The sequence below is a fragment of the Oryctolagus cuniculus genome, chromosome 3, assembly GCF_964237555.1.
Source record: "Oryctolagus cuniculus chromosome 3, mOryCun1.1, whole genome shotgun sequence".
Taxonomy (NCBI): Eukaryota; Metazoa; Chordata; class Mammalia; order Lagomorpha; family Leporidae; genus Oryctolagus; species Oryctolagus cuniculus.
Window position 1 is genome coordinate 38,618,321 of NC_091434.1, and position 12,152 is coordinate 38,630,472.

Sequence of the window (12,152 nt, forward strand, 5' to 3'; positions counted from 1 at the left end):
GGCAGAGCAAGTGAATATGTGTTGTATAAAATGGAGAAACTGAGGCACAGGATGTGTACATGATGGGTCTGAGGGCAGACAGCTAGTAAGTGACCCAACTGGGGCTGTACCTGAGTTAGCCAGACTGCAAGGCCTAAGGGACGAGTGCTCTGCGCAAGAGCACCCTCACTGTGACACTGCTGAAGATTCAGGGGTTCCCAAGACCACGCTCCTAGCCAGTAGTTTGCTAATCAGACTCACAGAACTCACAGAAAGCTGTCGCACTCGTGGCTGCTGCTCCTTCCAGCTATACAAGCTAAAAGTGTCCAAAGGGACAGACACCCAGGGCAGAGTCTTGGACAGTTCTACATGGAATCTTCTCTCACACTTAAGATTCATTTCATTACTCAGCTGGCATCTGTATCGCCAGTCCAGGAGGCCCCCCAGGGCATTGGTGTCCAGAGTTGCTATTTGGGTTTCATTGAAGAAGTACCCTCTCCAGTCTGTCCCCGTGTCATTAAGTACAGCTCAGCATGGAGTCAGGAGAAAGCCTGTAATACCTACGAAAGCTTTGCTTGGTTTTAATCCCCTAGAAACACATGTTCCAAGTCCAGGTTGAGAAGCATCCATTCCATAGGTGCCCTTATCTACTATGGTTTGGAGTTAACGTTTCTTAAGAAAATGGAAACATAATAATTAGAAGTTTATTATATTTCTGATATAAGTCAAAAGATTAGGAAGCAATAAGACTCTTCTTGGAAGAGCATTTTAGGCCTATTTATGAAAGACTGCATTTTCTAAAATGTTGAAGAAATGTGTGTCCAGCGATTATTGTCTCAGGATGTGTCTCACTTTATGGAATGGATGGACATAGACATGGAAATTTCTTTGATTTCTACAATAATTGAGTTGTGTTTCCACAAACATATATTTTAGAGTTAAAATTTAACAGTAAAACTAAGACTATAGCAACCTTTATCATATCCTGCTGAAAAGCAATACATTTCAGTAATGAGTGACTGAGTCACCCATCAATGAGGTTATTGTGGCAACACTGTCTTTTCTCAGATCCGTCCCAGAGGGCGGGAACTGACGTGTTGCCAGTCCTCACCGCTTCCTAAGGATAACTGCTATCTTTCTGCAAGTGCTGGCTTGGAATCGCTTCTGATTCTTGATACTGTGTCCCATCTTCTTTGCTGGACAGCACCGGGTTCCCTTCATTGTCCTGTGGAAGCAGCGGGGGCAGTGCGTCCAACACGGCCATGAATTCTCCTGCCATGTCCTACAGGCTGAGCGTCGGAGAATCCGTTACCAGCCGCCGGGATTCCACCATCACCCTCAGCAGCACCGTGAGCTTGGCCAGGCTCCTGCAGGAGCGAGGCATCTCTGCGAGAGTGTACCACAGCCCGCTGGCCGAGAAGCCCCTCCTGCAGCCTCTCCCCAAGGCCCCGGCTGTGCCCTCCACACCCCCCAACTCACCCTCTCACTCCCCTCGGTCCTCTCCCCTGCCCTTTGAGCCGCGCCTGCATCTCACTGAGAACTTTCTGGCCTCCCGGCCAGCTGAAACGTTCCTGCAGGAGCTGTATGGCCTGAGACCTGCCCGCAACCCTCCTGATGTCGGCCAGTTGAAGATGAACCTGGTGGACAGGCTCAAAAGACTGGGGATAGCCAGAGCAGTCAAGACCCCGGGCGCCCAGGAGAATGGGAGAAGCCAAGAGGCAGAGACGGGTCTCCCGAAACCAGACCCCACTGTGTATTTAACTTCAGGTAGCCACTTACTGGGTGGACTGAGGAGGAATCAGAGTCTTCCGGTCATGCTGGGGAGCTTTGGCGCTCCTGTTTGCACATCCTCACCCAAAATGGGTGTCCTGAAGGAAGACTGAGGCTCAGCAGGGAGCTGACCTTGTGTACAAGTCAGCACATGAAGGATGGAGACGCACGGATGCACGTGAGGGCAGAAGCATGTGGCAGAAGGGTCGTGGATGTGTTCGAGGGAAGTGGAGGGGTGGAAACTAGGTGGAGACGAGGCCCAAATGGGCGACGTCTGGCCAGTGGGGAGCATACCCGCACGGGCAGTGATGTTTGGAAGCAGAAAAGGAAGAAAGGTGTCATACACTCCTTCCGTTGAGTTTTCTTGTGTTGAAAATTAAAATGAAATAGAAGATAAGTGAAGTAATATTGAAACATACCAGAAATACTGAACTTGCTGGCACATTGACTTCTGGTAAGCACAGGGAGAACCCAGGTTAGAAAGAGGGGAAGAGAAAAGCGACAGCCTTGACTGTAGGTTATAGAAAGCTGTTCTGAAGGGTTGCTGGGTAAGCTCAGTGTATCACTGAGACAGCTTTACATTTTCCCCATCAATGGTCTGATTAAATTATGCATCCATGAATTGGTGTGCTCATAGCATTAGCAAAGCAAAACAAGGAATTAGGTCTTCTCTTTATTTCAGAAGTGGAGATTCCCTTTTTCTTCTCTGTTTTCATGCCCCTGAGCTACTGGGAGCCAACACACACCACTCAAATCCCTTTTTATTTATGGCAAATAAAAGTTCATTTTTAAAATTTGTATTTTTATACAACATCCAAAAAAAAAAAAAGAAAGTGGCTGGACTTATTTTAAGAAGGAAAATAGGGGTAAATTGATACCAAGGAAAGCTGTTTTTAGACTATTTCTTCTGCATAAGTGCAGTGGCCAAGGATACAAACCTAATTGCATGTCCTTCAAATTTCCCTGGAGGCTGACAGGGGGCTAAACCGGAAGTGCAATCAATAGGAATTAGGGAATGTCATGTATTTATATATGTAAAATTTTTTTGTAAAGAAAGTTGGTTGCAACTAATTTTTTCCAAAGTGCACTATGCAGATTTTTAATGAAAGATGACGTGAATTTGCACAAAAATTCTCAGGCACATTAAATTACTATAAACTGAAGAAAAACCCAGGTGCTTGCTTTGAAATTGTGTTTTTTTTCCAAATATAAAATAAAGTGAAAACAATCTGCCTTGTTCTTGATATCTGTAGAATTAGTGAATGAACTTTTTAGTGAAGTCAAAGCTTTTTCTTTTTCTCCGCCCCCCCCCCCCCCTTAACAAACTGAGATGGTGAAGTAAGACTCTGGAGTTAGGATTCAGCAGTATGATTCAAGGCTACGGGTTGGGAAGAAACAGATCTATTACTTTCCAGTGTCTGCTCTTCTTTAGTTAGCATGGTTGTATAGCAAGGACCATTCAGAAAGAAATGCCCTTATGACACCAGACAGGGAGAAGAGAAGCGAGGGGCTCCTTAGGTTGTTTATGAAAGCTCGAGGAGTATTTCTTGATCTTTGTGGGGCTTCATTCGCAAATTACTTGCTCCTTTGTCCTGACTTAAAGGCAACCTATTGAAGAGCTCCTGACTCTTACTCTTGTGGTTTCTATCGGGGCCTTGTCCCCAGCCAGGGGAGGTCCTTCCTCTCTGGAGGCATTTCCCCTAATGGAAAGAAATCCAACACACGGACAATGGGAAGAACGTGTGAGTTGTCCATTCTTTTTAGAATCTTTTAATAAAAGTTTTCTAGACAAATATCTCAAAAACAGGGTAAAGATGTCACTGCCCTTTCTCTCCCCTTCTCTCAGCCATGCTGAGATCAGTGAGGCGCACACACACACATTCCAAGAAGGCCGCAGCAGGTCCACCTGCGAGGGTGGAACCATCTGAAGGGAGCAGGCATTCAACAGAATTCCCTAATGTTAAGTTTCCTAAATATTCCAGTTCACTTTTTTAAAACTAGCACTTGAATTTGTACATGAACTCTGGGTGCTTGCTTTAGCCAACTCATAAAGATTTTTATTTGTTCCCTAATAAAGTCATCTTCCTGTTGGCCTGGACATGCGCAGTTTCCAAAAAACATCAGGAAATAGGAGAATGTAAGGCCAGAGAGTAGTACAAAGTGTTAAATTACCAGATTTATATATTTTTATAAGTAGATAAATAGATTAAGCTAGGTTTTGTAGTGTTCTGTATTGAGTATAATTTGTATACTTTTTTATGATCAAGGCCTAAAGATCACTTTGGAGGCAGAGAGATAAGCACATCTGATTAAGGAAAACTAGACGTAGGTCTTTGAAAATTTGGTCGATGTTCCACCAAAAAGGCAGTTCCTTGTATACTGGCGCATGCTTCTCTGTAGAAATGAATCCTGTCTTAAAACTGGGTTTTGCTGTCTTTGAAGTTTTTACCCAAAATTATTGTTGGTTCAGCCTGAGACTCTCGTAACAGAACTGTTGTGAAACATGGCAAGAAGAAACGGAGCCACACTGCAAGTTCCTCCTCCATGTATCTGCTGTGCTTTGGAACTGTTCACGTTCAAGTGTGTCCTGTGGCATCCACTGTGGACTTTCATGCTAGTAGGGGAAACCCCAGGCCTGTTTTTCTTTTTTTTAATCCTCCTTCAAGAAGGTTTTCTGTGATTATACCTCAGGTATTTCTGAGCATCCTGTTTGCTAGTAGGAGATATTATATTTGTGAGCTCATAATTAAGTTCAGAATTATGAAGACCCCTCTTTGTATGTAAATAGCCTGAGGCGTGGGTCTTTACAGAGAAGTGAATCACCATTGTTTAAAAATTTTTAAATGTTTTTCAAGTTTTATGTTTTTAGAGTTTTATGCTGTCCAGCCTTGATTTATCAACAGCAGAGAGGTCGGTCGCCACTGTGAACGTCCTTTTATGTTGTACGCTGATGTCCTTGACATTTGCTTAGAGCAGCAGAAGAGGTAAGCTAGGGACAGTCACGGGAGCTATTCTCTGTACAGGGTGGATCTTACCCAGTATTCCAGACTTGTTCCCGGTGGCCATTTGAGGACATAATTGGTGTAGTGAGTACTTGGTGATTGCTGACGTGGACTTGTGGCACCTGGAACGAGGGCTGCTGGCGTTGGTGGCCCAGCTCTCCGACGCCAGGTGCACGTGTTCCTGTGTGCCCCACGCAGCGCAGGGTGGCACGGAGCGGGCATGTGGGGGCAGCCGGGGAAGTGCTGTCATTTGGTATCTGGCACTTGACTTTGTCAAACAGCCCTGTATGCACCCACCTTTGCTTTGTCAAATGTACATCAGATAATAAACATGAGGAGCTTCTTAAATTTTCATTGTCTCCCTGTGTTTTTGTCCCAGCCCTTTGCACAGATAATCCAGTGCTAAGCCTTGCCCTTCCACTGTGTTGGTTTTGGTTAGAAAAACCTCTGTCGAGAAGCACATGCAAACCACTTAATAGTCATAATTAGTAAGTAGATTTTATTGTAGTTTCTTAGCTATTTTTAAGAAATAGAATATACAGTTGTCCCTTTGCTGCTCCTCCGCACGCGGAGGAGCCGCACCGGACCGGACGCTTGTTGTTCCCCTTTTTTACAAGTCTTTTCTATAGTAAAGTAAGAATAAGTAAACAGCGAACTCCCAAAGCAAGAATGAGTAGAGAGAAATGAGAAAGAACGAAGCAACAAACTTCCCCGCGAACTCTCCAACGCACTCTCCAACCAACCCACACCACCATGCCGTCTCTCTCCTCCTATATAGTCCTCTCCACCAATCCGTGCTCTGCTACCCACACGCTGAGCACGCTGCTCTCCTCCAATCAGGAGCAGCTCCTGCAGCTTGTCAAGTTGGTGAGAGGCAGCTGGGTAGAAGCTGTTTGCTCCTCTCCCAGCGCCATATTGTGGGAGAGCAGATGTATAGAATAAGTCTTAATTCCAGTAACAGTATAGTCCGAGTTGCTCCCCACAGATCCCCCTTTCTTTTTATTTTTTTGGCGTTGATACGCGCCTGTCTTCGGTGCCCCACGGCACACACTCTGCTCTGCTTGCTAGAGTTGCCCACAGGTGCTTACAAGCCCTACCAATCAGGCAAACCGAATCCGGGTCCTCTCTTTGCCATGTTGTGAGGTTTTTTGGCGCTGATGTGTGCCTGTGTAAAGTTCAGCGTGATCTTCATGCTATTGACTGTCTTGTTTGTCGTGGTACTTCAGAGTTCGTTGAAAATGTCCCATATTCCAAGGATCCCAGGGGTTGAGGAAGAAAACAATGAATAACCAAATAGAGTTTTTTTCTTCTAGCTCTTCTGCTGGTAGGTTTACCAACCGAATTCTTCTCTCAGGGGTCCATGTTGGTTGTGCCGCACCCTGCGGAAAAAAACAAACGGCGCCTCGTACTCTTCTGAGTAAGGGGAACGGGCCTTTCCATTGATTGTCCTGTAAATCCTTCCACATTACCCACTGTATTGATTCCTTATCAGCTGATTGAGCAGGCATTTCTGCGGGTGTTTTGCCGTTCTTTTTCTTGTTCAGAAAATTAATTGTATAAAGAGCTAAGGCCAAGGCATCCTTATTGGATGCGGCCATTTCCCCTATTCCCCCCTTTTGTTTAATTATTAAATTTTTTAAATATAAGTGAGTGCGTTCTACCACAGCTTGCCCTTGTGGATTGTATGGAATACCGGTAATATGGGAGATTCCGAATTCTTTCAAAAATGCAGCAAAACGAGCTGATGTATACGCTGGGCCATTATCCGTTTTGATCACATGAGGAACTCCCCAGGCTGCAAAAGCCTGCAAGCAGTGTTGGATTACTTGTTGTACTCCTTCTTTATTCATGGCTGTGGCCATAACTACACCTGAATATGTATCTACAGTGACGTGAACACAGCTTTGTCGCCCAAAAGAGGGGATATGTGTAACGTCCATCTGCCAGATATGTCCTGGTTTAAGGCCACGGGGATTGACTCCCGCAGGAATCTTTGGAACTATGGCAACAACGCACTTTTCACAGGACCTAATAATACCTTCTGCTTGCTTGCGGGGAATATTAAATTTAAAACTTAAAGTGTGGGTGTTAACATGCCATTTAGAGTGATATTCTTTAGCTTGTTCCAAAGCGGTGCATGCAAGCAAGAATCTTGAATAATGATCAGCCATCATGTTTCCTCGAGTAAGTGGGCCGGGTAAATTAGAATGAGCTCTTATGTGGCCTATGTAAATAGCATGCTCTCTTTGATTTAATAACCCCTGAATTTCACTTAAGAATAGACTGAGGAGGATTTAAGAATAAGGCACTGTGTAGCAAGCATCTGAACTGCATTCACCACATATGCACTATCAGACAAAATATTCATGGGTGCGCTCTCTCTGTGTAATACTGTTGCGATAATAGCTAATTCTGCATGTTGTGGAGAAGGGGATGCTGTTAAAACAAAATATCGTTGATTGTTGAATTTAGCTGCTCCTGTTCCGCCTTTAGCTCCATCCGTAAATACGGTAACTGCCCCTTGAATTGGATCCCTTCGCACCTTCTGCACCCGTTTTATTGAAACCTGTGTGCAGAAGTTAACAAATGGATGGCGAGGGTAGTGATTGTCAATCTCTATTTGTAGAATGAGAACTATGTATGCCCATTGCCAGCATTCCCTTGTAAAGGCTTCTACTGCCTCTTGAGCAAAGGGAACTACACATCGCTTTGGAGTCTTCCCCGCCATTTCTGTCGCCTTTTTTATTGCTGTTAATATCAAATCAGCCACCGCAATGCCTTGGGTGTATAGTACACGTGGTGCATGTGAATGTGGGTATACAAACAACAAGGGTCCTCCTTGCCAAATGACTGCGAAGGGATACAGCTGTTCCATAAAAATTAATATTTCTAGGGCTTGTTGTGGATCACATCTTTCCATCTGCATTGCTTTAATTTGTTTTTCGATTTTCTGTAACGCCAAGCGGGCTTCTTTTGTCAATCTACGAGGGGAATCAAGCTGGGCATCTCCTTCTAAAATATTGAATAATGGCATCATATCTTCGGTGGTTAATTTACAATAGGGCCTCAACCAATTTAAATTGCCACATAATTTTTGGAAGTCATTAAGGGTCTGCAACCCATCTATTGCAATTTCAAATTCTAATGGGGTCACCTTTTCAGAAGTTACTTTAAGCCCTAAGTACTGTACTACTTCCCCTTTTTGTATCTTCTACTTGTAACCCAACTTTTTCCAAATATAATAGCAACAGCTTATATGCTTCCATAAGGTGATTTTCACTTTCAGCCGTTATTAACAGGTCATCCATGTAGTGTAAAATTTGTACTTTTGGGCACTGTTGTCGAACCAGCTCTACTGCCTGGTCAACATATAGCTGGCATATGGCAGGACTGTTAGTCATTCCTTGGGGAAGCACTTTCCATTCATATCTTTTGTCGGGACCTTGATGATTAATGGAAGGTACGGTGAAAGCAAACCTCTGAATGTCTTGTTCATGTAGAGGTATGCTAAAAAAGCAGTCCTTCAGATTGAGTACTATTAATGGCCAATGCTTTGGGATCATAGTAGGAACCAGGAGTCCGGGTTGTAATGCCCCCATGGGTTGCATCTGCTGATTAACAGCCCGTAAATCATGCAACAACCGGTATTTCCCCGATTTTTTCTTTATCACGAATATTGGCGTATTCCATGGGGAGGTTGATGGTTGCAAATGGCCTGCCTCTAATTGTTGTAACACCATATCATTTACCTCAGCCAACTTTTCCTGGGTAAGGGGCCACTGTGGTATCCACTTTGGCTTGTTGTCCAGCCATGACAGTGGCAGCGGCTGCATCTCAGTGGCCCCCACGAAAAACCCGTGTCCTGTCTTTTAAAGTCGCCTTTGGGCTGGGCTAGGTCCCTTCTGCCTTCTCTGGAGCCTAATCCTCTCTCCTGATATCCCTTTTTATACATAATACGCCGTCCTGTAGAACTCTCCAATTGGTCTTCATTGGTTAATGTCAGTCCCAATTGTTCTAAAATGTCTCTTCCCCATAATATGATGGGGAGTGCACTAACATAAGGTTGCACATTTCCCTTGTTCCCTTCTTGATCCTGCCAATGAAGCACCTGAGCACTCCTTGATGGTGTCATGGCCGCACCTAGGCCTACTAAAGTATTATCTCCTGGCTGAAGGGGCCATGACTTCGGCCAATCATTTTCCGAAATTATACTTACATCTGCACCCGTATCTAGCAGGCCCTGAATCGACTTTCCTCTAATGGTTAAGGTCCACAGAGGTCGATCTGCTAAAGACAGGGACAAGGCTGCAAATTTCTCCCCTTGGGGTCCATGAACATCCTGCGCTCCAGTCATAATCAGCATTTGAGCCACAGGTTCTTCTGGCTTGATTTGTATAATACCCTTTGTAGATTGTATCAGCACCTTTAACTTATCAAAGGGTAATTGGATAACTCCGGTAATGACCATTAGGCCTCTTAAAGCATTTGTTTCTTTTCCTATGATTATTCCAAATCCCTTATGCTCAGCCGAAATTGTTTCTGCCCTCACCTCTATGGCTTGTGCTCCCATTTGAGGTGTTAGTACCGAATACCCGGTGGCTCGTAACTCTGCGCAGTAAATATTTGGTTTTTGTATTGTTGGGACCGTGGCATCCACCGATTGTTTTGGCCCCGGGGTGCAGGGGCCCACATTCCGTTTTTTTGTTGTTGTCCATATACACCTGGTCTTTTTATGGGGCCTGACTCATTTGGCATCCTCAGGGGATTGCCTGTGCTATACATTTTAGAGTAACATTCACTGACCCAATGATTCCCTCTTCTACAGCGTGGGCAAAGGCCTGGTCTTCTCAAGTTCTCTATGCCCTGCTGATCTCGGGCTGGAAATTTCGCCCTATATTCCCTCATTAAATGCCCTTCTCGACCACATCTAAAGCATTTTCGTCCCCTCATGTTCTGTCTAAATTGTCGGGTCACTGCTACTGCAGCATGTGATCCAGAAGCTACATCATCCATGACATCCCTACAGATTTTCAAAAAGGTAGGGATGTCCTTATGCTGCCATGGTCTAAGAGCGTCACGACATGTTTTATTGGCCTGTTCATATGCCAATCTTCTGACTAAGGGCATTGCTTCTTCCACAGTTTCAAAGATATTTCCCGCTGCTTCCATTAATCTGTTCACGAAGTCAGCGTAAGGTTCAGTAGAGCCCTGCACTATCTTAGTCAAGCTGTGTCTTATCTCTCCTTTTCTGGGTACCACCTTCCAGGCTCTTCTTGCTATCTCTCTTACTTGTAAGAGGACAGCTGTTGGTAGTCGGGCCTGCTCATCGGGATTGGCAAATCGCCCTTCTCCATTTAACATTTCCTCATCCCATGTTTGATTCCCTGCTCGATAGTTCTGCTTTGAATATTCTCGCGCGAATTCTCTATAAGCAGCTAACCATAAGAGGAAGTCACCCCCGCCCAACACCGCCTTTACTAAGTTTCTCCAATCCTCGGGTATTAGGCCTTGCTGTCCAATGTTATCAAGGATTGCCTGTGTGAAACTTGCATGGGGGCCATACAATTGCACTGATTGTTGCAATTCTTTAAGTAATTTGTGATCAAGAGGCGTCCAACCCCTGTTTCCCTGTTGATCCTGAATTACAGGAAACACCTGGCCTGGTTCCTGGTACTGCTCCCAAGTAGGTTTTCTATAAACAGCTCCCCTTTGCTTGCTTTCGGTTCTTGGCCTTTCTATCTCCTCCTGCATACCTACTCCCTCCATCACTCCTTCCTCCTCCCACTCTTCTTCAATCTCATGTGGAAAAAAGGGGCTTTTCTTTACAGGAGGAAATTTTGGTAGTACCAATGGGCGATACCGGGGTGGTGATTCATCCTTTATGGTTGAATTTGCCAGCCTTGTAGGGCCAGGATATATTCTTGGCATCTCTCTCGGGGGCGAGGTTCCCTCTTCAGCTTCTTCCTCCCCCCTGTAAGCTTCCTGGCTCTCTAAATCCTTCTTTGATTTTCTTCTCACCTGTTTGTTACAATAGCTGCTCGCCTGGCTGCCCTGCCATAATTCTTCCTGCAATTCACTCCCCTCATTAAGCAACAACTCGATCCCTTCCGTGGGGTCCTGAAGCGCCTGATCAATGAGTTGCCACAGCTTCAGCACTTCTAGCGATTCCCCAGCTGCGTGCAATTGCCGCCCCACCTGCCTCCACTGCTGTAGAAACCAGGGGGACGTCTCTACGACTGCTCTTACGAATGCATGAATTTTCCTCCCCCCTCATTTCCCTCGCTTAGAAGAAAAGCTGCGAGGAGGTGGGGAGTGGGAAGAGAGAGTGAGAGAAACCGCATTCAGCCCATAACGGATGATCTTTAGGGAGAAATAGAGGATGGTGCCTAGCAGGAAGAAGACGTAGCCAGTGGGCAAAGAGTAGCCAAAGAACTCCATTGTCTGTACTGTCCGTGACATGTTGGAGCAGTGGGCGTAGTGGAAGACTGAGTCTCCCAGGCGTTCCCAGTAAATACCTCTTTCCTAGCTTCTATTTTTCTTCCCCCGTGGCTTTTTTCCTGGGTTCTAACTAGCTTCTCACCAGCACTTTTTCCGTCGGCTTTCCCCTAGGCTCTTTGCTAGTCTCTCTCTCCGGTATTTTCCCACTTCTTCCCGCTTCTTCCCTCCTAGGTTTCCTATCCGAGTCACGGCACCATTTGCTGCTCCTCCGCACGCGGAGGAGCCATACCGGACCGGACGCTTGTTGTTCCCCTTTTTTACAAGTCTTTTCTATAGTAAAGTAAGAATAAGTAAACAGCGAACTCCCAAAGCAAGAATGATAGAGAGAAATGAGAAAGAACGAAGCAACAAACTTCCCCGCGAACTCTCCAACGCACTCTCCAACCAACCCACACCACCATGCCGTCTCTCTCCTCCTATATAGTCCTCTCCACCAATCCGTGCTCTGCTACCCACACACTGAGCACGCTGCTCTCCTCCAATCAGGAGCAGCTCCTGCAGCTTGTCAAGTTGGTGAGAGGCAGCTGGGTAGAAGCTGTTTGCTCCTCTCCCAGCGCCATATTGTGGGAGAGCAGATGTATAGAATAAGTCTTAATTCCAGTAACAGTATAGTCCGAGTTGCTCCCCACACCCTTAGTATCTGTGAGGGACGATACAAGGACACCCCCACCACCACCAAACCCACACAAACAGGGGAAAAATGACAGATGTTCAAATCTCCTAAGTGACGTGTTGTAGTATTTGCATATAATCTACACACATCCTCTTGTATTCTTAAGTCATCTCTACTTTACTTACAACACCTAATACAGTGTGAGTACTATGTAAATAGTTGTTATATGGTATTGTTTACGGAACAGTAACAGGAAAAAAAGTGCATGGGCAGTATAGAGTCCTGTTTCT

The 12,152-nt window shown here is 45.3% G+C and overlaps 1 protein-coding gene across 6 annotated transcripts in view; it reads left to right on the forward strand.

Moving 5' to 3' along the window:
• TRAK2 (trafficking kinesin protein 2) overlaps positions 1-5,099 on the forward strand; it is a 68,115-nt gene extending 63,016 nt beyond the window's left edge. For all 6 annotated transcript variants that reach the window (XM_008258968.4, XM_051849285.2, XM_008258966.4 and 3 more), the window contains one exon: positions 1,184-5,099. In XM_008258968.4, coding sequence (XP_008257190.1) covers positions 1,184-1,862 — 679 coding nt within the window. In that variant the 3' untranslated portion in view covers positions 1,863-5,099. The remainder of the gene's footprint in view (positions 1-1,183) is intronic.
• Positions 5,100-12,152: the final 7,053 nt, after the last annotated feature.